Here is a 27,154-nt window from a genome sequence, read left to right as displayed (position 1 = left end):
CCCACGACTTGAACATTTCAAGGGCAACTTGAAAGGGAGTCTGTCTGCAGGAGATTCTCCTCGTGCTTCCTCAGCCAACTCCTTCCTCTCCTTTAGGGTTGACACGGCCAGGTACTTGCATAGTCTTCTCGTCTTGCTCTGTTAAAAAGAAGTCGAGGGAGGGGCTGCCATAGGAAACATAGAATGTGTCGGCAGATAAGAACCATTTGGCCCATCTAGTCTGCCCAATATACTGAATACTATGGATAGCCCCTGGCCCTATCTTATATGAAGGATGGCCTTATGCCTAGCCCATGCATGCTTAAACTCCTTCACTGTATTTGCTGCTACCACTTCTGCAGGAAGGCTATTCCATGCATCCACTACTCTCTCAGTAAAGTAATACTTCCTGATATTACTTTTAAACCTTTGGCCCTCTAATATAGAAGGAGCAAGTGCACACAGAGTGGCTTAGGCACGCCCTTGGTGCACTTAACCACTCATTTGCATATGGATTTAAAGTACTTTTTATCCAGCATGAAGCAACAAATTGCGTGAAAGGTATCATTAAATTCAGCTGGGCTAGCTCTACAAGGCTTTGTAGCTGATTCTAAAATGCATCTGATGATTTTGAAAAATGCCTTTTATCTTTTTTGTATTATATAGTGGTTTATCAGCATAGTTCTCCGTGTACATGCTTATGTGTTGAAATAATGTCATTTTCTGCATTCTCAGGCACTTTAAGAAGAAGTACAGTTTGGTTCTAGTGTTCATCCCCGAGCTCCTCTTCATGATATGTATCTTCGGTTATCTTGTCTTCATGGTTGTATTTAAGTGGCTGGCGTGGTCTGCAGAAAAATCCAATACGGCGCCGAGCATCCTTCTTCACTTCATAAATATGTTCATGTTTACTGGGAATGACAACAACTACCTTCTTTATACTGGGCAGGTCAGTCATTACCTTTTACTCATTTTAATCATGGCTGTTTTAGTATAATATCAAATTTTACATTTTTGGATTGCACGCGATTTTTGTATGTTCTTAAAGGCTATGTAAAGCTTTGCGGACATTGTTTTAAAATGATGACATTTATTATGAAGTAAAACTGAATTTCCTAATATGTTTTCATCAAAAACTTTGCACAGTTTGTCTTGTGTATCTGCTTTCGCACCCCCCGGGGCTGGTCTGTCCCCTGTCCAGAGAAGCTGTCTGACGGCTCACTCAGTAGCTCTTATGCCTGGGTGCACATATATCCGTTGTGTTCAGCCAGTATATTTTTTCATTTCTTGCAGAGCTGGACACAAATGTAAAATTTGACTGAAGTTCTGAACAGAAAAACTTGGCATGCAGTGTTTTTGTGTCCAGCGCTGTTTTACATCTGGAATCACAACTGATGCACCAGATGGACATAAACCATACCATAGAAAACTATGGGGTCCGTTCTAGCTTCAGTTCCCCACTGGTGTTTTCTGCACCGTGCCAGAGGAAAACTGAGGCAGATCGCTACATACACTCAAAGGATCCCTTAGGCTAAGTGCACATCTGCGGTAGGGGTGGGCGATATGGCCTAAAATCTATATTGCGATATAATTTTAAGGACGTGCGATATATATCGCAATATATTGTTTTCTATATTTGGGGGTGCCATCCACAGATCCCCCTCCCCTAAACAGTGCCATCCACAGATCCCCCTCCCCTAAACAGTGACACCCACAGATCCCCCTCCCCGACGCTCACAGGAGCACATTTATAAACTAAACAGTAACTTTAACTTTAATCAGCGACTCTTTACTTGTATACCTTACTCTGTCTTAGCTCCGGTAACAGCAGGCAGTGCGGGCGGCGCTCACTCACTGACGTCACGCGCCTGCTCCTCCCACTAGGCGGTGCAGGCGCGTGACGTCAGTGAGTGAGCGACGCCCACCCGCACTGCCTGCTGTTACCAGAGCTAAGATCGATTTTATAGACAAATTACAAGACACAGGGCAGTAATACTAATATGTTGTAATATAAATCGTGAAGACTGATGTGGTCATGTTAACAGCTCAGTAAGTGAAATCCAGGTGACAGTGTCCCTTTAAGTTCTATACCGCAGGTCAACTTCCTCTGTGTATTTTTTCCCGCAGTGTGTGCATGATATTTTGTAACATCTCCTCTACTTTACTGGTACTGATTTCACACTGTAATCCTCAGCACGGCCATCACGTGTCAACAAATAAGAGTATTCCCGTGTCCCAAATCCTTCAGTCGTGGCGTCACGTTGTGCAAACGCTTACCGTATTTTTCGCCGTATAAGACGCACTTTTTCTTCCCCCAAAATGGGGTGAAAATGCCCCTGCGTCTTATACGGCGAATGCAGTCAGTTTTACATCCCTGGCAGCGATGTAAAGCGAGCGGGGACTCGGGGAGGGACTGGGAGGAGGAGCTGGGGCCGGCAATAGCGGCGGGGCGGTGCAGTCACTGTACTAAAGGCCCGCCCCGCCGCTCCGGTGTACTAATAAAATATGTCATATTCAATTAATGGTTATTAAATATGCCCCTTTATGCCTAATAGTACCTTAAATCCTAAGCGCATCCGTACAATGCAGGCCGGGCGGGCGGCAGCGTAACTCCCTGATGTCACGTGCCTGCGCCGCCTACTTTATGAATGAAGCAGGCGGCGTAGGCAAGTGACGTCAGTGAGTGACGCGCCGCGCCGGCTGCCCGGCCTGCCGGCATTGTACTGAAGCGCTTAGGATTTAAGGTACTATTAGGAATAAAGAGGCATATTTAATAACTATTAATTGAATAAGACATATTATATTAGTATACTGGAGCGGCGGGGGATCTGTGGATGGCACAGTTATGGGCTGGGAGGGTCTGTGGATGACACATGTATAACAGTGCCATCCACAGATCCCCCCCCTGTAACAGTGCCAGCCACAGATCCCCCCATAACAGTGTCTGTCATCCACAGTTCCCCCATAACAGTGTCCGTCATCCACAGATCCCCCCCATAACAGTGTCCGTCATCCACAGATCCCCCCCATAACAGTGTCCGTCATCCACAGTTCCCCCCATAACAGTGTCCGTCATCCACAGATCCCCCCCATAACAGTGTCCGTCATCCACAGATCCCCCCCATAACAGTGTCCGTCATCCACAGATCCCCCCCATAACAGTGTCCGTCATCCACAGATCCCCCCCATAACAGTGTCCGTCATCCACAGATCCCCCCCATAACAGTGTCCGTCATCCACAGATCCCCCCATAACAGTGTCCGTCATCCACAGATCCCCCCATAACAGTGTCCGTCATCCACAGATCCCCCCCATAAGTGTCCGTCATCCACAGATCCCCCCATAACAGTGTCCGTCATCCACAGATCCCCCCATAACAGTGTCCGTCATCCACAGATCCCCCCATAACAGTGTCCGTCATCCACAGATCCCCCCATAACAGTGTCCGTCATCCACAGATCCCCAGTAATAGTGCCATCCACAGACCACCTAGTTCCAAACCCACAGCACACCTTTTGCTTAAAAATATTTTTTTTCTTATTTTCCTCCCCAAAAACCTAGGTGCGTCTTATACGGCGAAAAATACGGTACTTTCACTTCAGTGTTTGCACACAGCATCATTTCATAATTGATTTCTGTTACTTTGTGACCCAGGGTTTAGGCTCTGTTCACATCAGCATCAGTCTGCATTGCAGATTCTATGATATATGACGGGAAAGATTTCTCTGCATGCATGAGGGAAGTGTTGGTGGAAAGGGACAGACCTGATTATTGGGCCCACTGGTGCCCATCGTACGATTTGGGGCCTGTTTTATAAACACAGATGTTACCCGAGCCTTGGGATGGATTCACACTTGGCCTTATTTTACACCACAGACGGATCTGGAGCAAAATCCTGCTTGTCTTACAAATTTTGTTGAGGGACAGATGCCGATTTCATCCTTTGTATCACAGAGGGTAACATCCACAGCAATTCTGCAACAAAATATGCATTTTTTGCGCATCACGTGGGAGAGCAAAAGATGCAAACAGCCAACCTGTGCTGTCCGCTTCCATATGTCCGCTCCACAGTCCTACAAAAAAATAGAACACGTCCTATTCTTGTCTTTTTGACAGACATTTGTTACTTATTGCAGTACCTGCGGATGGGGAAAACAGCTTGTATCTATGTTTTGCGGATCCGTGATTTGCGAACTGTAAAACGGATATGGCCGTGTGAACACCCCCTAAGACTTGCAGTTTCTATACCATTTGTGAATCCATCCTTGCACAAATCGCTCACTCCAGGCATCGCACAACAACCATCACAATATAGACTTGACTTTATAATCTACTCTCTTCATTTTCAGATTCTTTTGTTAACCCCACCACTACTGTATCCGAAAAATATTTTAAATCTTGTGGTTTTAATTTATGTTTTTACTGTTCTAGGATAGGATTCTTTAAACAATGTTCTGCGTTTTTTTTTTTTTTGCCTTTCAAGTGGTGGTTTTTGACGTTCTATAGAAGAAAGACTAAGAAGAAAAATGCTGTACCTAGAGCAGGCTTCTATTTTATTTTTTAAAAATAATAATAATAATAATCTACGTAAAATGCCACAGAAAACACAACAAAATGCAGTTTTTATCATGAACTTTGTGTTTTCTTAGGGGCATACTCAGACAGATAAAAACTCATGTGGTTTTGCTGGGGCTTTTGATGCAGTTGTGTGTTTTATAGGTAAAACTTGCTAAATAAATGTGTTTCTCCTATAAAAATCACAACTGCATTGAGAAGTGTTGTAAAATCACATGCGGTCTCGGCTAAATGGACCCTTATATGGTGGTGATTTTGGACGCAGAAAGTCACAGTTGAAAATCTTTTTTTTTTTCCCATTTAGAATGGTTTTCAAATTTTCTTGGTGGTTCTCGTGTTTCTCTGTGTTCCTGTGCTACTGTTTGGGAAACCTTTGTACCTGTACTGGCAGCACCGCGGAGGTCAGACATTTGGGAATTACAGGGTAGGCGTGCTTTTTATTACCTTTCGCACCTTACGATTTTAATGTTTTGTTAGAGTCACTTTTTCTACAGCTTCAACAGCATTTCACTGACCAATTTCCTAATGCAGAGCCATATGTCCGTCGGAAAATGCAGGCTGAAATAGGGATTTTATTAAAGGGGTTGTCCAGGTTCAGAACTCAACCTGTATATAACCTCTTCTTTACTCATTTACTCTATATGAGAGGAGCATTGGTCTATTTGTTTACTGCCGGTGACATATCTGGGTACTCGTCACAGTGCTAGTCGGAGACTTTGGCCTAGCAGTGAATTAGGTAACATCACTGGTACAGGTAGGTGTTGTATAGCGCTGTCTTAGAGGCAGGTACTAGTGGTGCCTGCCAGGAAGGTCTATTTGTTTACTGCCGGTGACATATCTGGGTACTCATCACAGTGCTAGTCGGAGACTTTGGCCTAGCAGTGAATTAGGTAACATCACTGGTACAGGTAGGTGTTGTATAGCGCTGTCTTAGAGGCAGGTACTAGTGGTGCCTGCCAGGAAGGTCTATTTGTTTACTGCCGGTGACATATCTGGGTTCTCGTCACTGTGCTAGTCAGAGACTTTGGCCTAGCAGTGATTCAGGAAACATCACCGGTACAGGTAGGTGTTGTATAGAGCTGCCCTAAGCTGTCTTAGAGGCAGGTACTAGTGGTACCCGCCAGGAAGGTCTATTTGTGTGCTGTCAGTGACGTACCAGGCTTCTTCTCGCTATGCTAGGTGGAGGGGGAGCATTGGAGAAAGGAAATGCTCCAATACTCCACTCGTATAAAGAAAATGAGTAAAGAATAGGTTATATCCGGGTTCCTCTTTAAATATTTCATTGTATGATATGCAGGAAATATGGAGCAGTAATAGGAAATTTATTGCTAAAAATGTGTTCTTTTTTGTGAGCTTGTTGTTGTAGCAATTTCTGTCATAAACCATAAAGGAATAGGCTTGAACCTTCCTTGGTGGTTTCATGGACCTTCTTGTGTTACTAATCGCCAGCATTTATTTTTCTCTGTAGAAAGGATATACATTAGTATCTCATGGAAGTGAGGAAGAGCTGTCATTACTCAGACCGCATGACTTGGAAGAGGGGGGCAGCCATACAGGCCATGAAGCTCTGAGAGAAAGAGATAAAGAGGAGGTGAGAAAATAACTAAAGGACCAACCTGCCAGCTTTTTATATACATGTTCACACCAGAACACAATTGTCACAGGATGCTAGTGGCAAATCCGACACGGATTTCTCAAGAAATTTTTTCCAGAAATCCGAGTCTGAATCTATGATTTACGCCATTGGATATCTCAAGGAATTTTTGGCAAAAATCTGAGGCTAAATCTCTGATTTCTGCCATAGGATCTGCATGTGGATTAGCCCCATTTTAATTCAGAGGGTTTAATCTGCAGTGTTTCCAAATATGCTGCAGATTGTAAAATCGGCAGCACATTCATTATTCATATTTTTTGTCTGCTACTTTCACACTGGCGTTTTGGTTTTGGTTTGTGAGATCCGTTCAGGGCTCTCACAAGCGGCCCAAAACGGATCAGTTTTGCCCTAATGCATTCTGAATAGAGAAGGATCCGATCAGAATGCATCAGTTTACCTCCGTTCCACCTCCATTCCGCTCTGGAGACAGACACCGAAACGCTGCTGTCCGCCTGACGATGCGGAGGCAAACGGATCCGTCCTGACACACAATTGTTCCGGATTCCACAAATGGAATCCGGAACCTGTGAAGAAGAGGTCCATTCTTATTGCTTTCTTGGTTTGTTTTGCAGTTTGATGCGACTGAGGTGTTTATGAGTCAGGCAATCCACACGATCGAATACTGTCTGGGATGTATTTCCAACACTGCTTCCTACCTGCGTCTCTGGGCTCTAAGCCTGGCTCATGCCCGTAAGTGTTGCCTTCAAATTCCTAGCTTAAAAATGATTTAGCAAAGCAGCCGTAGTAACCTATCTGCAGTCCGGCAGGATTTTATACTTATGTTATTAACATTTCACGAGGGGAGATATAAAAAGTATTATGAGACTTGGCTTTATATATAATGTATCACATGTAACAGATATTTATGTATCTTAAGCATTGTAATGAGTGTACCCGTACATATTTTAGCTTTTATCACGTGGCCAATAACCTACAGGTCTGGTACATAAATGTGTATGGGCACCCTTACAAGCAGTAAAACAGTTCTGAAGATTGTAGAAATAGTTCTCCCATTACTTGGACTTTGCAGTAGTCTGGTAAAGTTAAATTATTTGCATGATGACTGTTCTGAAAAAAAGGTCAATTAGAATCTTAAAGGGTTTGCCCAATGTTTGTGCATTTCTAACTGTAGCCAGCAGCATATTGCATTAATTGAATAAAATCATACTCCCCTGCTCCCTGTGGCTCTCTTCACTGGTGTTCCGGTACCTGTCCTGTAAACTTCTGCATGGGCTTGGTTAAGTGCATCGCTGCAGCCAATGATTGACCCAAGCGGCACATCACTGCAGCTGGGCAAAGTTGGTCAACCCCTATAACAGAGTTGCCTGAACTAGGAGCTGATAATCTCTATAGTCCTAACCAGTTAACCCGTGCCCAGATAAAAATAAAAAAAACACAAACGTACATATCCACAGTCCCAATGTGCTCATGCCATTGTCGTGTCCCTAGCAGTGTTGGGTGAACTTGTGTTTTAAGTTCGGCGTCTAAAGTTCGGGTTTGGATTATTGAAGAATCGCGTTATGGATTTTAAATTCTGTTATGGTCCGTGGTAGCGGAATCCATAACGCAATTCTTCAATAACCCGAACTTTAGACGCCAAACGTAAAACACAAGTTTGCTCAACACTAGTTCCTAGCTGTTTCTTGTTCCCGCAGGACCTGGAAGTGGTTTGGTCATGTGACCGCTGTGGCCAATCACAAGGCTCTGCAGTCACATCTGCTTGAATGACAAGTCCCAGCAGTGATGCTCCATTAACGCAGATGTGAACGCTGAGGTCTGTGATTGGCTGCAGTAGTCACAGGACAAAACCAATTCCTGGTCCTGCAGGCATTTGAAACGGAGGGGAATAGGGCAGCAGTGCGAGCATGGTGGGGACCATGGACAGGTGATTTTTTTTTTATGGGGCTCGGATTAAGGCCATAAGGGCCTATGCCGAACAAACCCTTTAATTTTGTTAATGGTTCTTGCTGATAAATGTTCATCTTTCCCTTTCAGAGCTTTCTGAAGTCTTGTGGACAATGGTGCTCAGTAAAGGCCTCTCTGTGCTGCCCTCTAGTGTCGGAGTGGTTCTGCTGGTGCCAGCCCTGGCTGCATTTTCTGTATTAACTGTGTTTATTCTTCTAGTTATGGAGGGCCTGTCTGCCTTCCTTCATGCTCTTCGATTACACTGGTGAGTTTTAAGTAACCTAATGCAGTTGACTAGTATAACAGTATTAGGCCGAATGCACACGGCCGTTTTTCACGGCCGTGAGCGGTCCGTGGAACCGCGGCCTGGATTCCTGCTGAGAGCAGGAGCGCACGGGGTCATTGGTTGCTATGACGCCGTGCGCTCCTGCTCTCAGCAGGAATCCAGGCCGCGGTTCCACGGACCGCTCACGGCCGTGAAAAACGGCCGTGTGCATTCGGCCTTACTGAGATAATGGCTATGAAATCCTCTGAGCTCACAGAACACTGGGTTGATTGTTTTTGCTAAAACTACAGTGCAGTATACTCAGAAATTACTGTTTTACATTGAATAGGCTTATATACATAATAATGTATAATCCCATTAAAGGGACACTTCCATCAGAATTTTTTTTATATTCATACTCCATATTTAAAGATTTTTTGACAGTTTTTTTTATTTCATTAGCACTATGTCAACGAAAATTAAATTCAAAATATTGTCCTTATGTACTAGTCGATAGAAATAAGACTTCTTTCTTATAAGGATAGGTAATCTCTGCTGTTTAGAAAAGACATCTGATTTGTAGAATTTGGATAACAGTATGATAGCTCTATTGTTCTCTTGATAGGCCTACATAAACATGCCCACAGAAAGCACTGCACTTATCATTGTAATGTGTGATGCTCTAATTAAGTGACTCATCCCATTCCCTCAAGCGAAGCGGTTTGCGATGCTAAATGTCCAGACAAAGAAGATGTAAAGAAGCACTCCCACAAAGATTTGTATTCTCTGACCTGTTAGAAATCTTCTGACCAGTGATTGTATTTGTGAGTTATAACCTTCCCTCTGATCCTGAGTTGTGTCATGTGACCAACACTCTGACTCTCCAGCTGACACAGGACAGGAAGTCAGTTACTTCTCTATTCATTCCTATGAGACTGACATTGAGGCACCCATAGGAATGAATTGAGACGTAACTGATTTCCTGTCCTGTGTCAGTTGGAAAGTCAGAGTGTTGGTCACATGGCACAGCTAAGGATCAGAAGGGAGGTTATAACTCACAAATACAGTCACTGGTTTAGATCATGCACCTTTCGAACAGGTCAGAGAATAAACATTTTTGTGGGAGTGCTTCTTTAAGGAGCCAGGACAGGAAGTAAAATACACTGAGTCACTTCAAAAAATTATATTATAAAAACAGCCCACCCATACTTAATAAAAAAAATAAAAAGAAAGCGCCTGTCTGAAACAGCTCATTGTTGGAGGGGTGCTAGGTGTCACTGATCTGATGTTGATGGACCTATCTTGAGGATAGGCCACCAGTATCTAATGCCCGGAAAAAGCCGTTGAATATTTGATGAAAAATTTATAGAAGTGTCCCTTTAAGGTAACCTGTGGGCAAAAGGTAATACTCTGCCTCCCCGCATTAACAACATTTTTGGCTTGGTATAAGATTATCTGTTAGCCAACAAAATATTTGCGAAAAACTAGGTGCCCCTCCTCTCCCTGACTATAGCAGCGCAAAATAGGCCTCAGAATAGATATGCAGATATCTCATGGCATGTTAAACCACATAGGTAAATTCTGTTTATTGGCGCCATGTTTAGACTGGTCCACCAAAGGATCTTTCAGTAGGCTCAGATTCTGAAATTCTAATTAGTCCTAACCATTCGTGAGCTCACACTCTGAGGTAGTGTGCCACGTGGACAGACGCACATGGCAAAACTACAACATTGATTGCAATGGTCTTGCATTTATTGGCAACTTAATTTTTTTAGCCCAGCGGCAGGTAAATGCATCACAAAACCTCAGTAAACCACATGCGGGTTTGCTACTCAGTTTTTGACAGTGCAGTACTCTACTGCAATGTGTGAATCCAACCTAATGAGGGCCATGAGGTTTGTCGAAAGACATTCCTTTTTGCACCATTTATATCTGGGTTTATTACATTTAAGGTTAATTTTAGGTGATATGGTTATATTACTGGTGCTTAGTATTTTGTTTAAGGTTTATTTTATTTATTTATTTTTATTATTATTATTATTATTATTATTGCAAGTTCTTGCTTTGCTGATCTAATAGGTGCCGTCAGTGCACCTGCAAGATCAGTGTCTGGAGTGGAAATGTATTACACAGCCCTGTTGGAACTGCAGTGGTCAATAGCGACTGTGATATCTCAGTAGCTAGACAGAGATAACAGGTTCTCCCTGTCAACCGCTTAGCCCCCCTACTAAGTGATTGCGGGATACTGAGTAGATTTCAAGGCAGCTGATCTACCAGTGACCTCCAGATCTGCCATTCATGAAAGCTTTAGGCCAGGCATGTCCAAACTGCGGCCCTCCAGCTGTTGCAAAACTACAACTCCCAGCATGCCTGGATAGCTTACAGCTATTAGGGCATGCCGGGAGTTGTAGTTTTGCAACAGCTGGAGGGCCGCAGTTTGGACATGCCTGCTTTAGGCCCTTCCGGAGGCATGGTCTAATAGGCTGCCTGTCAGTGTAAAACAGAAGTGCAGATGCACATTGCTTTATTATGTAAAAAAACCTCTAAATATTGGCATCGCTTCATCCGTAAGTAATTAACTTTAAAATAATCATGTAATTTGTGAACCACAAAAAATTGTATGTACCACAAAATGGTACCAAACATCACATCTTGCAAAAACACAAACCCATCGATGAAAACATAATTTTTTAAATAAAAATCAAAACATAATTATTTTGCAAAAGTAGTAAAAAAAAAAAAAAAAATTGAAATTGAGTACAGCTATAATTGTACTGACCTGCAGAATAAAGTTAATGTGAATAAACAAAAAAAAAAGACCACTCTCCCCAAAATAATTCTAAACGTTTTTCAGTTTTACTCGTATTTAAGGATGGAAAAAAATCAAAGCTACTTGGTCACTAAAGCCCAAACAGGCCTGGGCGCTATGGGATTAAGATTATTCCCGTACTGACTTTTAGAATCTCCTGTATTATTATTTTTTTCTGGTGTATGAATGTCTCATGTCAATAACATATTACATTATTTTATCTAGAGTGTCTTTGACTGCAAGTTTTAATTTTTTTTATACTATAAAATGTGTCTCTCACTGAAATGTTTTTCCCCTTCATTTACAGGGTGGAATTTCAGAATAAGTTTTATTCTGGTGCAGGATATAAATTTACCCCTTTCTCTTTTAACGATATGGCCTTGTACCTGGACTAAGACATCTCTGTATTGAAGATAAATTATCCTTATGATCTCTTCACCGAAGAAGAGCACAGTTTACGCACATCATCTGGGAGCACCCCCGAATGTCATTCCTCAGTATTTATTCAGTTTTATTTGTCTTTCAGCCATGCTAGTCTTCCAGCTTTAAGAATTTAAAGTGTTTCTCTTGGTCTCTAATGGAGAACTGGAGCAGCAAGAAATTACTAAACGTTGGCCTACAAAGCACTGATCCTCTCATATTTTTGTAGTTATTACTACAAAGGCATTTCCAAATGTGCCCTATTGAGTAAATATTTTTAAGTATTAATATATGAAAATAACACTCCACTAAAAATGTGTATCCTTTTGAATAAAATGTGTCTTCAATTTGGATCAGTGGGGATTCGACACTCCGTTCCACCTCCAAACAGCTGTTTGGGGCAGCCACCGGTGCCAGAAACTGTACAGTCGATAGAAGGCTTCACTTAAATGTAAATGGAGCTGCAGAACCCCGACATGGCCACTACACAGTGGATGGAACCTTCTGCTTCTGGCTCCGTCCACTGTATAATTTCCAGCACGGGGCCACTACACAGTGGATGGAACCTTCTGCTTCTGGCTCCGTCCACTACATGATATCCACAACGACGGCCACTACACAGTGGATGGAACCTTCTGCTTCTGGCTCCGTCCACTACATGATTTCCAGTACGGCGGCCACTACACAGTGGATGGAATCTTCTGCTTCTGGCTCTGTCTACTGCATGATTTCCAGCACGACGGCTACTACAGTGGATGGAACCTTCTGCTTCTGGCTCCGTCCACTGCATGATTTCCAGCACGGCGGCCACAACACGGTGGATGGAATCTTATGCTTCTGGCTCCGTCCATTGTATAATTTCCAGCACGGGGCCACTACTCAGTGGATGTAAAGCTTCTGCTTCTGGCTCCCTCCACTACATGATTTCCACAATGACGGCCACTACACAGTGGATGGAACCTTCTTCTTCTGGCTCCGTCCACTTTATGATTTCCAGCATGGAGGCCACTACTCAGTGGATGGAAGCTTCTGCTTCTGGCTCTGTCCACTGTATGATTTCCAGCACGGCGGCTGTCCGAAAAGCTAATTGGTGGGAGTGTGGAGTGTCAAACCCAACTGATCTGATATTGATTACCTATCACGGGGGTGGGCCATAATTATCTAAATTGTGGAAAACCCTTCTAACATCTACATTACTGTGAGTATAAGATCTGCTAAAGGTATACCATGGCAACGCCAACTACAGCTAGACATAGGCTTAATAGTATAGCAATTTAGTCAGTACAACCCCCTAAATGTGTGGTTAGATCAGCCAAGCCATATGGAGAGGAGGACACCAGACACCAATGATAGTACTTAAAGGAATCCCAGCATGCCACTTCTCAATGGCAGCCGTAACGGTTACATTACTGCAGCACTTACTGGACCAGGAGGGGGAGAGTAACTATTTTACATGTATTAAGCTACAGTTTTGTAAGTACAGAAACCACTTTAATAAATACATTCTTGATAAATGATCTTAACTTATGAACCAAAACTTCTAAAATAACATCCCTCACAGATCGTCTACCTCTCCAGATCCGTGCTTTTCTGTCATGTGTGTGTGTTTGATAGAATTTGTGAAGAACTTGGGTCATGCAAGTTTTAATGAAGACAAATGTTCTATATTCTGTAATTTTCAGATGCTAACTGTTTTGAACTTTCTCCTGTAAAACTGAGCTAAGAATGAAGTTTGGATGTCATGTGCAAGAAAATGGAATAAAGATTTTATATATTTGTAAGATTGTATGTATGTAAGATATGGAAATTTGTAACAATGATAATGTACAGTATTTCAGATTCTGACTTTTAAATAAAATAAAAAGAATTAGAAATGGAATGTCCAATTGTAAAGTGTAATTCATGCAAAGATCTTTTGTCAAGTGTTTGCATTTAACATCATGTGGATGGGGCTGTGTGTGGTGGCGGCCAGGAGCACCACTGTGGAAAAGCTCATGCACACGACTGCATTTTTTTGTCCGCATCCAATCCGCATTTTTTGCAGATCACATGCGGACCCATTCATTTCTATAGGGCTGCAAAAAATGCAGACAGCACATGGATGTCATCCGTGTTCTGTCCACATCCATGCGGCTGTGCTGCAAATTATGGAACATGGCCTATTCTTGTTCATTTTGTAGACAAGAATAGGCATTTCTACAATGGAGGTCAAAAAAAATTGCTGGATTCACACCGTCGGTATCTGTATCCACGGTTTACAGACTACAAAATGGATACGGTCGTGTGCAGGTAGCCTTAGGCTAATTTCAAACGAGCATTTTTTCCGTTTGGGTGCGATGCGTGTAGTGAATGCATAGCATCAGCCTGAATCCTGACCCATTCATTTCAATGTGTTTGTGCACATTAGCGCAGGTTTTCACTCGTCAGCTCTGCATTCAGAAAAAAAATCGCAGCATGTTCTATATTGTGCATTTTCTACGCAGCCCTGGCCCCATAGAAGTGAATGGGGCTTCCGTGAGATACAGATGGTGTTTTTCACAGACGGTTGCTCGGAGATGTAGATGTTGTTCTTCAGTTTTTCTTGACATGCATAAAAAATGGATGGAATATGAATACAATCTGTACTGAAAAAACAGACACACTGAACACGGTCAGAGACAAAACTGATTGAACTTGTGTGTATAACCATCAGTTTTTCCACAAATCCGTATCACTTGTATAAAAGAGGCTGAAGGAACAGCGGCACAATTCCAGTTCTGTAGCCCAATTTTTTTTCCGGATGGTGGGGTTCCCAGCCGTCACAAACCCAGATATAAAATATTGAGGCACTCAGGCAAACCTCTATCCAATACACAGATAACATGACCACTAATGAAGGTCCACCGTGACCGAAACGTCTGGTCAGAAATAGTCTGTCATTCCTTAATATATCACGGGCAAATGGATGATGCAGAAAAATGAAAAAATAAAAAATACATTTGAATTGCAAAACTTTCAGACTGAGTGCCTCAATATTTTATCACTTGGATACGGCCTAATAAGCCCTTGATCGGCACCGGTGATACTACTTGAACAGAGTGCGGTTCCTCACTTTTCTACAGACAAACTGATATCCTATTGATAGGAAACCCCTCTAAAAATAAAGTAAATGGGGTAGACTTCCTAAGCTACAGTGTCAGAGTTCTGGCTCAATTTGTGCCAAAAACAGGTTTACGTATCTAGTACCATATTTATTATGTATTGTGTTTTGTTTTTTGCATTTTTAGTTTTTTGCACTTTTGTTGCATTTTTTGCCAACTCCAGATGTTACATGGAGGTCTATGGGGAAATATGAAATGCAGGACAAACGTGTTGTTTTTGTTAGGTGGTGTTTATTAAATTACTAAAAAAGTGTCTGGTTATTAAAGAGGTTTTCCCACCACAAGATTGGTGGCATATCACTAGGATGTGCCACAAACGTCAGACAAATGCAGTTCTCACCCCTTCCTACGTGGACAAAATTGTTGGTACCCTTCCTTTAGGCCTCTTTCATACGGCCGTAGTGCTTCCGTGGCTGTATTGCGGGCCGCATATGGCAGTTCCCCAATACACGGGGCACCGGCTGTGTGCATTCCGCATTACGGATGCGGATCCATTCACTTATATGGGTCCGGAAATGCGGTGCGGAATGGAAGCACGGAACAGAACCCTCACAGAAGCACTACAGAGTGCTTCCGCGGGGTTCCGATCCGTGCTTCCATTCCGTAAAAAAATAGAACTTGTTCTATCTCTTCGCGGAACGGACAGATCCCGGACCCATTCAAGTTGAATGGCTCTGGATCTGTTCCGGATGCAGCACAGACGGTGGCCGTGCACTGGGGAACGCAAAATGCGGTCCCCAATGCACTGAACGGAACCAATACATTTGTGTGAAAGAGGCCTTAAAGAAAGAAAACCCACAATGGTCACTGAAATAAATCAAAACTGACAATAGTAATAAATAAAAAAAATGACTGAAAAACAACTAATAAAAATCAGACATTGCTTTTGAATTGTGATTTATCTGAATAATCTATAAAACAAACTAATGAAACTGCCATGGACAAAAATGATGGTACCCTTAACTTAATATTTCGTTGTACAACCTTCTGAGGCAATCCAGGGACTTTCTGTAAGGCCTCATGCACATGACCATATCTGTCTTTGCAGTCCGTAAAATGCATTTTCCCATCCACAGGTCCCGCAGTATGTTTTAAATGCTTATTCATGTACACAATGTAGACAAGACTAGGACGCTTTTTAATTTTTATATATAACGGAACGGACATATGGATGTAAACTCTACATGGTGTACTATCCACATCCACGTGTATTTTAAGAATGGGGCCCCCCTCCATTAATTGCTATGGAAGTTCCTAAAATAATCAAACGCATATTTTCGGAAGACCTATTGCAGTGATTTAAGAGCAAGCTGCATTTCAGGGGCCCCATTCTGGAGCTTCTAGTGAAATGCCACAACTGTTTAGGTGGGAAAAACTCTTTAAGACCTATTCAGGCCTGGTCATCAGGGCCGTCCTTAACACGGGGCAAAAGAGGCAGCTGCCCCGGACCCAGTTGCTCCTGGGGGGCCCAAGGCAGCTGCCTCTTGAGCCCCGCTGGCCACTGGTGACGTGGGGACAGTGGCAGGGCACAAGGAGATGAGCGCTTCCATTGTGGAAGCGCTTATCTCCATAGTCATCTGTATCGCCGTCCTCAGGACAGCGATACAAATGGAAGTGCTGCGGCAGGGGAGGGAGAGGCGTCTCCCTTCCCCGTTCCTCTGATAGGCTAGTGCCTGCAGCCTATCAGAGACCGATGGCGCGATGTCATCGTGCCGCCTGAGCCATACAGCGCAGGACACAGGCCGGAAGAGGCCTGCATCGCATTGCTGCCAGCCTGATGGAGTTTTATATATATATATATTTATATATATATATGGTACTACTACTGGCACATGATTGGGGGGCATCTATGGGGGCACTTGTTACTGGCACATGATTGGAGGGCATCTATGGGGGCTCTTGTTACTGGCACATGATTGGGGGGCATCTATGGGGGCTCTTGTTACTGGCACATGATTGGGGGCATTTGTTACTGGCACATTATTGTGCATCTATGGGGGCACATCTTACTGGCACATTATTGGGGGGCATCTATGGGGCACTTACTGGCACATTATTGGTGGTACTTTTTACTGGCACATTATTGGGTGGCACTTCTTACTGGCACATCATTGGGGGCATCTACTGAGGCCACAAAGAAGGGGTATTTTATATGGGGGGAGAGGAACACTATGGGGGCTTCTACTGAAGCCACAAAGAAGGGGTATGGGGTACTGTGGACTCATCTAAGGGGGGGCACTAAGAAGGGGTATTATGTGGGACACTGAGGGCATCTACTGGGGCACTATATATGGGGCATTTTATACTGGTACATTATGGGGACACTAGGAAGAAGGGGGAAAGGAGCAGTATGGGGCATTTACTGGGTGGACTATATAGCGGTATTTTATACTGGCAAATTATGGGGGCACTATAGGGGCATTAGCCCAACCGGGGGCATTTTTTGCACTGGCACATTATAAGGAGAATTATTACTACTGGGGGGCATTATCATGGGCTTTATTACTACTAGGGGTCTATGGGGAACATGATTACTAGTATGGGCACTATGGGAGCATTATTACTTCTAGGGCACAGTGGGGGCACTGTAGGAGCACTATTATTACCATGTGTGCTCTAGCAGAGAATTATTCCTATTGGTGGGACTTTTGGGATCACTATTACTGTGGGGGCACCTTGGCACAGTATCAGCTTGCCACAATTATTTTTGGGGGACGTTATGTTTACACTATTAGTGTCAGGGGCACTATTTGCTAGGCGCAGTTATTTTAGGGCACTGTGTGACAATAATTATTGAAGGGCACTATCTGCATGGTACTACTATTATCAGGGGGTTTATCTGTTTCTGGAGTATAGTATTGGGGAGCACAGCGGCACAGTATTGGGAGTGGTAGGATGATTTGTGCAGAAGATGGGAGGATGATGGAAAAGTAGTAAACTAAGATTTTGTTTGTCAAACTGCAGAGATGAGAAATCGCAAAAAAATGGTAGTCTGGTCTGAAGGGAGAAGATGAGGAAAGAGAACATCTACATCAAAGAGACGTCACTGGATGTAAGAGGTATGTGGCGCTGTATTACCCGGTATGTAGGGATGGATGGAGGGGTTAGTAGTACAGTACTATCTGCATACTGTAAACAAATATAATAATAATCAGCAAAATACTATATATTTACATTACTGCCAAGGAACACCTCTAGTGGCCACTCATCATTATTAAAGTTTACTACTCTACGAGGTGTGTGGAGTCTTTTTTTTGTGTCTTGCGGTGGAGGGTGTGATTGCCTGCTAGGGTGTGGGAAGGCGGGATCCAGGGGGCCCCAAGTAAATTCTTGCCCAGTGTCCAATCAATATTAAAGATGGCCCTGCTGGTCATTTAGGGGTTATTATGAACGGTTGTCATGAGACTCTCTCAGTAGTACAGCTCAAGCTTTGGGCCTGTAACTTGGGGCCAGACAATGGGGGCTACGATATGCCCCCATTGTCTGATAGGTGCGGGTGCCACTGCTGGGACCCGCACCTATATTGAGAACGGAGCCCTGAAAGTGAAAGAGGGCGCACTGCGCATGCGCATGCGCAGCCGCCCTCCATTCATTTCTATGGGGCCGCCGAAAATAGCCAAGCGCTTGCTCGTCTACTGCCGTCTGGTCTATAGAAATAAATGGGAGCATGGGCCGTGCATGTGCGGCATGCTCCCATTCACTTCTATGGGAGAGGCAGGGATTAGCGCTTGGTGGTGAACGGACCCCGGGAAATCTGGGTTCCTCCAGCCACAGCGCTCCCCGCTCCGCTCTCGATATAGGTGCGGGTCCCAGTGGTGGGACAAGCACCTATCAGGCAATGGGGGCATATCCTAGCGATATGCCCCCATTGTCTGTGATGGGAATACCTCTTTAATATAATTATTTTCCTCTTAGTGGATCCTTTGGCTTTCGTTTGACTTTTTTCTGCAGTTCCTTTGGCAGCACAGCTGAAATCAGGGGTAGTTATTGCAGCCTCGGAAATGCATCAGGAGAGTCCACGTGATCTGGTGATGTGAATACGTCTACAGAATGGAGCTTAGAGGTAGGTGCAGTACAGCTTCCGTTCCAGCAGGGGGAGAACTTCGTTTCTGCTCACTCCCCCTGTGGTCTGTGCAGGCAGAGCCGGCAGCGTCCCGTTGCCATAGCCACGCACTACAAACTGAAAGGCAGCGTACAGCGGAGGACATGGCCCTAGACGATCCGCGCCTGGAATGGATCCGGGACCGTGTGTACTGCGGCTTCGGCCTGACAGACCCGAATTGCTTCGAGGAGCTGCTGAACCGGAACGATGGAGAAGATGAAGTCAAGCTTCTGCGGTTTCTCAATGAGAGCACAGACGAGGAGGGCGCCTCAGCTCTGCTGTTCTTCAAGAGCACCAGACAAGAGGAGCTGGAGGTGGAGATAGCAGTGGGTGAGAGGCTTATGGATGGTTTATATATACATATTTTAGCCTAATGGAGTTCACATGGGTCTATTTTTGTTGTTTGTGTGTATCCACAGCGCCCCCATAACAGTGTGACATCCACAGCACCCCCATAACAGTGTGACATCCACAGCGCCCCCATAACAGTGTGACATCCACAGCACCCCCATAACAGTGTGACATCCACAGCACCCCCATAACAGTGTGACATCCACAGCACCCCCATAACAGTGTGACATCCACAGCACCCCCATAACAGTGTGACATTCACAGCACCCCTATAACAGTGTGACATTCACAGCACCCCCATAACAGTGTGACATCCACAGCGCCCCCATAACAGTGTGACATTCACAGCACCCCCATAACAGTGTGACATTCACAGCGCCCCCATAACAGTGTGACATCCACAGCACCCCCATAACAGTGTGACATCCACAGCACCCCCCATAACAGTGTGACATCCACAGCGCCCCCATAACAGTGTGACTTCCACAGCGCCCCCCATAACAGTGTGACATCCACAGCACCCCCCATAACAGTGTGACATCCACAGCGCCCCCATAACAGTGTGACATCCACAGCACCCCCCATAACAGTGTGACATCCACAGCGCCCCCATAACAGTGTGACATCCACAGCACCCCCCATAACAGTGTGACATCCACAGCGCCCCCATAACAGTGTGACATCCACAGCGCCCCCATAACAGTGTGACATCCACAGCACCCCCATAACAGTGTGACATCCACAGCACCCCCATAACAGTGTGACATCCACAGCACCCCCATAACAGTGTGACATCCACAGCACCCCCATAACAGTGTGACATTCACAGCACCCCTATAACAGTGTGACATTCACAGCACCCCCATAACAGTGTGACATCCACAGCGCCCCCATAACAGTGTGACATTCACAGCACCCCCATAACAGTGTGACATTCACAGCGCCCCCATAACAGTGTGACATCCACAGCACCCCCCATAACAGTGTGACATCCACAGCGCCCCCATAACAGTGTGACTTCCACAGCGCCCCCCATAACAGTGTGTCATCCACAGCACCCCCCATAACAGTGTGACATCCACAGCGCCCCCATAACAGTGTGACATCCACAGCGCCCCCATAACAGTGTGACATTCACAGCGCCCCCATAACAGTGTGACTTCCACAGCGCCCCCATAACAGTGTGACATTCACAGCGCCCCCATAACAGTGTGACATCCACAGCGCCCCCATAACAGTGTGACATCCACAGCGCCCCCATAACAGTGTGACATCCACAGCGCCCCCATAAGTGTGACATCCACAGCGCCCCCATAAGTGTGACATCCACAGTGCCCCATAACAGTGTGACATCCACAGCGCCCCCCATAACAGTGTGTCATCCACAGCGCCCCCCATAACAGTGTGACATCCACAGTGCCCCATAACAGTGTGACTTCCACAGCGCCCCCATAACAGTGTGACTTCCACAGCGCCCCCATAACAGTGTGACTTCCACAGCGCCCCCATAACAGTGTGACTTCCACAGCACCCCCATAACAGTGTGACATTCACAGCGCCCCCATAACAGTGTGACATCCACAGCGCCCCCATAACAGTGTGACATACACAGCGCCCCCATAACAGTGTGACATCCACAGCGCCCCCATAACAGTGTGACATCCACAGCGCCCCCATAAGTGTGACATCCACAGCGCCCCCATAAGTGTGACATCCACAGTGCCCCATAACAGTGTGACATCCACAGCGCCCCCCATAACAGTGTGTCATCCACAGTGCCCCATAACAGTGTGTCATCCACAGCGCCCCCCATAACAGTGTGACTTCCACAGCGCCCCCATAACAGTGTGACTTCCACAGCGCCCCCATAACAGTGTGACTTCCACAGCGCCCCCATAACAGTGTGACTTCCACAGCACCCCCATAACAGTGTGACATCCACAGCGCCCCCATAACAGTGTGACATCCACAGCGCCCCCATAACAGTGAGTCATCCACAGCGCCCCCATAACAGTGTGACTTCCACAGCGCCCCCATAACAGTGTGTCATCCACAGCGCCCCCATAACAGTGTGTCATCCACAGCGCCCCCATAACAGTGTGTCATCCACAGCGCCCCCATAACAGTGTGACATTCACAGCGCCCCCATAACAGTGTGACATCCACAGCGCCCCCATAACAGTGTGACATCCACAGCGCCCCCATAACAGTGTGACATCCACAGCGCCCCCATAACAGTGTGACATCCACAGCGCCCCCATAACAGTGTGACATCCACAGCGCCCCCATAACAGTGTGACATCCACAGCGCCCCCATAACAGTGTGACATCCACAGCGCCCCCATAACAGTGTGACATCCACAGCGCCCCCATAACAGTGTGACATCCACAGCGCCCCCATAACAGTGTGACATTCACAGCGCCCCCATAACAGTGTGACATCCACAGCGCCCCCATAACAGTGTGACATCCACAGCACCCCCCATAACAGTGTGACATCCACAGCGCCCCCATAACAGTGAGTCATCCACAGCGCCCCCATAACAGTGTGACATCCACAGCGCCCCCATAACAGTGTGTCATCCACAGCGCCCCCATAACAGTGTGTCATCCACAGCGCCCCCATAACAGTGTGTCATCCACATCCATTTTACACGTGTGAAGGGGCATAAAAATCGCCATACAAAAAACACGTGACAAGAAGAAAAAAAACATTAAGTTTTATGACAGTATCAAAAGCAGAAGAACAAATTTCTGTCTGTAGGAGATCTTAAAGGGTTTTTCCAAGATTGTGGCCCCTCGAGCAGACGGCACCCGATAAAAAAAAAAAAATCTCACCTACTCCCCACCAATCCATTCAGGCGCCCCTGGCTCCATTTGGCGATTTTCTGGTCCATGGATGTGGTCACATGCGCTGCTGCAGCCAGTGAAGGGCCTCAGTGGTGGCATGTCCCAAGTGGCACATCATGACGTGCAATATGCCACTTGGAGACACTGAGGCCGCTCATTGGCTGCATCCACACCCGTGACCCTGTCTGTGACAGTCCAAGGATAGGAAGATCGCCGAATGGACCCGAGGAGCAGGTGAGTATGAGTTTTTCATTACACACTACATGCTTTGGGGTCTGGTTAAATAAAAAGGGCCAAAATCCTGAAAAATTCTTTTAAGTTTTATAGAGGTTTGTGAGCATGGAAAATGACCAAAATAAAATCTATATATAATGTAATAATATGTAATATACAGCTTTAACCTATTCATTATATATATTTTTATACCAGAACCAGACGATCCAGTAACGCAGAGTGTTTCCCCACGTGAGGAAGATAATAACCCTCCAGTCAGCAATGGGACAGAAGAACCCAGCCTAGCATCTGCCGACACCAACTCACTAGTTCCATCTAGTGGCAGTAAGTTCAACTAATTTGTGTGTTTGTTGCCAACCTACTGTCAATTCACGGACAGTCCGTAAAAACAGGGGACTGTTGTCCAGTGTCAGAAATAAAATTCAATGCATCTTTCAGCTTTTGAGGTTAGGATTTGTACGCAGGTTATTGTTGGGTAGGAGACGACTGGCAATCGGAGTGTATTACATTTATCTTATCTTTCCCCTTCTTTTCGGATTTTCTAAATTGTTCTTTTAAATTTAGAAAAAGACGAGACATCGAAAGTTCCAAGTCTACATACGGACGCAGATGGAAGAGCGGAGGCCTATATCCCTTTTGGGACAGAAAGCAGTCCAGAGTCAAGCCAAGAAGGAGCTCCTGAAGATTCAGTTGTTCCCATTAAACTCACCGTAAGGCTGAACGTTTTCTGCCTTCAGACATGTTAAGGGCTTGGCCACTGTATATGTTATGATGTGCTGTAGACGACTATGTGCTACTTACTGACAGTCCCTATTTTGAGGTTCTGTGGTTCCATCTATAGGATGGCTGCAGATGGAGAGGCGTATGACCAAAAACATGATTCAGCATCCTCCACTGAAACACACTGCATCTGCCATATCTGGCTGTGAAGATCCCAGACATGAGGAATCTAGCGCAGACGCAGTGCGTTACACCGGTGGAGGCTGAATGACATGTCTGGTCTCGTGCCCCTCCATCTGCCGTCATCTCATGGATGGGAGGGATAGCTTGCAGAACAAGGGGGATGGCTTAAAGGGATTTTCCAAGATTATTTTATTTTTTTACTGATGACCTTTCTTCTGGATAGGTCATCAGTATCTGACCGGTGGGGGTCTGACACCCAGGACCCCCCGCCGATCAGCTGTTTGAGAAGGCAGCGGTGATCCTGTGAGTTCCGCAGCCTTGGCCTCATGCACGTGACCGTTGTTTTGGTCCGCATCCGAGACGCAGTTTTGGCGGCTCGGATGCGGACCCATTCACTTCAATGGGGCCGCAAAAGATGCGGACAGCACTCCATGTGCTGTCCGCATCCGTTGCTCCGTTCCGTTGTTCCCCCAAAAAATGTAACCTGTCCTATTCTTGTCCGCACTTTGCGGACAAGAATAGGCAGTTATATTAAACGGACGCCATCCGTGTTTTGTGGATCAGAGATTTGCGGACCGCAAAACACACAACGGTCGTGTGCATGTAGCCATCTCTTTGGTTTTCCTAGGCCAGTGACGGCACATTCATCGATCACGTGTCCTAGGCACAGCTGAGCCCCATAGAAGGGGATGGGGTTGAACTGCATTACCAAGCACAGCCGATATACTAGGTACGGCACTGTGCTTGGTAAACTGCGAGAAGGCCACAGCACTCCCAGTAGCATCGCTGCCTTCTCAAAAATGCTGATCAGCAGCGGTCCCAGGTGTCTTTTTCTTATTCAATAGAGACTACCTGACCTTGTCGTACTGATGCAGCAATCTTCATCTTGATTCTTAACAAGTTAAGGGGTTGGCCCATCTGGGACATTGATGTCACATCAGGATATGCCATTGATGTCAGATCAATGCGGGTTCAACTTCTAGGACCTGCTCCTATCTCCAGATAGGGGCCTCAGAAGCAGGGGCGGACTGGGAACTTAAAGTGGCCCTGGAAAAAATACTAACAGTGGCCCCGTTTTGTAGTCGGGTCCAAATTGATGGGAGGCAGGGCCAGCAGTATCATAGTGTTGCACATAATAGTGTTGCATCACAAAATACTGCCAGCGGCACAAAATATATCCCCAAAAACTTCCACTGGTCAACCATGAGGAGGGCCCAAGTAGCCACCTAGTGATCGGCCCACCGAGAGATTTCCCTGTAATGTCTGTGGCCAATCCGCCCCTGCTCCGAAGTGAATAGAGAGCAACTGCACGTATGCGGGCCACCCTTCGATCACTGCTTTGGAAGTTCAGAACATAGCTGAGTGCTGGCTCGGCTATTTCCGGCAGTCCCATATTGATGAATAGAGAGGTGGCTGCGCTTGGGTGGTGCCCCCTCTGTTCACTACTATCGGACTTCCAAAAGTTTTCGGTAATCCCATAGCGATGATTGAAGAGCACGCTATGCATGTCAGGTGTGCTCTCCTTTACTTTGGGGACCTTTTTCTCTAGATAGGTGTGGGTCCGACCTCTGGAACCCATTCCTATCTGACATTAATGCATATCCTAGCAATATGCCATCAATGTCCTAGATGGGAATACCCCTTTAAATAAACAATGGCAAGAAACTTTTGATTGATCTTTTGTGACGTGATATCACAGTCAAGTTTAGAACTGCTACATCAGTATCTGTACCATTTTTTGGCACATGTGTAGCAGTTCTAAACTTGACTGTAATATCACGTCACAAAAGATCAATCAAAAGTTTCTTGCCATTTCTGGTACTCAGCAGAAGTGGCCTAAATAATTAAAAACAAAAAGATAGCATTTAGTAATTATAAAAAAAAAAAACGAGGATGACAGGCAAATTTATAAGATTAGGCAGAGAGAGACCAAACAAGTTATAAGAGCTTCTAAAGCACAGGCAGAAGAGAAATTAGCTCAGTCAGGGGAAAAAGGCGATAAGGCATTCTTCAGTTACATAAATGAAAAAAGGAAACTAAAACAAGGAATTAACAAATTAAAAACAAAAGAAGGAAAGGTTTATGGAAGAAGATAAAGAACTAGCTGACTGCCTCAATTAATACTTCTGTTCAGTTTTTACAAAGTAAAATGAAGGAAAAGGACCTCAGTTAGGAAAGAAGACTAATGAATCTTTTGAGGCATGTGTCTTTACAGAGGAAGAGGTTCTAAGTCAGCTGTCTAAAATTAATACAAATAAGTCACAGGGGCCTGATGGGATACACCCAAAGCTATTAAAAGAGCTTAGCGGTGAACTAGCAAAACCATTAACAGATTTATTTAACCAATCACTGGTAACAGGAGTCGTCCCAGAAGATTGGAAATTAGCAAATGTGGTGCACATTCACAAGAAAGATAGTAGGGAGGAATCGGGCAACTATAGGCCAGTAAGCCTGAAATCAATAGTGGGGAAATTAATGGAAACCATACTTAAGGAGAGGATTGAAAGATGAAAAACAGCATGGGTTTACTTCAGGGAGATCATGTCAAACTAATCTTATAGATTTTTTTGATTGGGTGTCTAAAATAATAGATGGCGGAGGTGCAGTAGACATCGCTTATCTAGACTTTAGTAAGGCTTTTGATACTGTCCCACACAGAAGGCTTATCAATAAATTTCAGTCTTTGTGCGTGGACTCCCATATTGTTGCATGGATTAGGCAGTGACTGAGGGACAGGCAACAGAGGGTTGTAGTCAATGGAGTATATTCAGACCAAGGTCTTGTTACCAGTGGGGTACCCCAGGGATCTGTTCTGGGACCCATATTGTTTAATATCTTTATCAGCGAACTTGCAGAAGGCCTCGATGGTAAGGTGTCTAATTGCTGATGACATAAAGATTTGTAACAGGGTTGATGTTCCTGGAGGGATACACCAAATGGAAAAGGATTTAGGAAAACTAGAGGAATGGTCAAAAATCTGGCAACTAAAATTTTATGTTGATAAGTGCAAGATGATGCACCGGAAGTGTAAAAACCCAAGAGCAGAATATAAAATCAGTGATACAGTCCTAACCTCAGTATCTGAGGAAAGGGATTTAGGGGTCATTATTTCAGAAGACTTAAAGGTAGGCAGACCATGTCATAGAGCAGCAGAAAAAGCTAGCAGAATGCTTAGGTGTATAGGGAGAGGCATTACCGAAAGAGGGAGGTGCTCATGCCACTCTACAGAGCACTAGTGAGACCCCATTTGGAGTATTGTGCTCAGTACTGGAGACCATCTCTCCAGAAGGATATTGATACTTTGGAGAGAGTTCAGAGAAGAGCTACTAAACTGGTACATGGATTGCAGGATAAAACTTACCAGGAAAGATTAAAGGACCTTAACATGTATAGCCTGGAAGAAAGACGAGACAGAGGGGATATGATAGAAACTTATAAATACATAAAGGGAATCATCAAGGTAAAAGAGGAGAGAATATTTAATTAAAAGAAGAAAAACTGCTACAAGAGGACATAGTTTTAAATTAGAGGGGCAAAGGTTTAAAAGTAATATCAGGAAGTATTACTTTACTGAGAGAGTAGTGGATGCATGGAATAGCCTTCCTGCAGAAGTGGTAGCTGCAAATACAGTGGAGGAGTTTAAGCATGCATGGGATAGGCATAAGGCCATCCTTCATATAAGATAGGGCCAAGGGCTATCCATAGTATTCGGTATATTGGGCAGACTAGATGGGCCAAATGGTTCTTATCTGCCGACACATTCTATGTTTCCATGTTTCTATATTTATCTACATTACACATACATTATAACGGGCAGAAGGTCTGCATCAAACATGGTCACAGCGGTAACTCAATGAAGTGTTTATACGGGCTTCTGAAAGGTCAGGTAAAAACCATGAGATGGACGAGCAGTACGTAGAGTAGTGGCGCCATTATATTACATCTAGTGCAAAAGAGCAGCAAAGCA

General features: G+C 44.9%; 2 protein-coding genes across 3 annotated transcripts in view; both read left to right on the top strand.

Annotated features, from left to right (window-relative positions):
- The window catches only part of ATP6V0A2 (ATPase H+ transporting V0 subunit a2), a 49,188-nt gene extending 35,702 nt beyond the window's left edge, over positions 1 to 13,486 (top strand). The window contains exons 15-20 of one of the 2 annotated variants that reach the window (XM_044275684.1): positions 715 to 928; positions 4,859 to 4,978; positions 6,023 to 6,145; positions 6,781 to 6,898; positions 8,333 to 8,378; positions 11,495 to 13,486. In XM_044275684.1, the coding sequence (XP_044131619.1) occupies positions 715 to 928; positions 4,859 to 4,978; positions 6,023 to 6,145; positions 6,781 to 6,898; positions 8,333 to 8,378; positions 11,495 to 11,582 (709 nt within the window). In that variant the 3' untranslated portion in view covers positions 11,583 to 13,486. Of the gene's footprint in view, positions 1 to 714; positions 929 to 4,858; positions 4,979 to 6,022; positions 6,146 to 6,780; positions 6,899 to 8,203; positions 8,379 to 11,494 lie in introns of both variants that reach the window. The other variant, XM_044275683.1, reaches the window with a different exon arrangement.
- A 5,467-nt stretch (positions 13,487 to 18,953) lies between these two features.
- The window catches only part of DNAH10 (dynein axonemal heavy chain 10), a 141,824-nt gene continuing 133,623 nt past the window's right edge, over positions 18,954 to 27,154 (top strand). Inside the window, exons 1-3 of the mRNA XM_044290221.1 lie at positions 18,954 to 19,179; positions 22,480 to 22,608; positions 22,849 to 22,994. Coding sequence (XP_044146156.1) covers positions 18,954 to 19,179; positions 22,480 to 22,608; positions 22,849 to 22,994 — 501 coding nt within the window. The remainder of the gene's footprint in view (positions 19,180 to 22,479; positions 22,609 to 22,848; positions 22,995 to 27,154) is intronic.

Source organism: Bufo gargarizans, chromosome 1 (assembly GCF_014858855.1).
Source record: "Bufo gargarizans isolate SCDJY-AF-19 chromosome 1, ASM1485885v1, whole genome shotgun sequence".
NCBI lineage: Eukaryota > Metazoa > Chordata > Amphibia > Anura > Bufonidae > Bufo > Bufo gargarizans.
The sequence above is the reverse complement of the archived record's forward strand: the minus strand, read 5'-3'. Positions and strand labels throughout refer to the sequence as shown.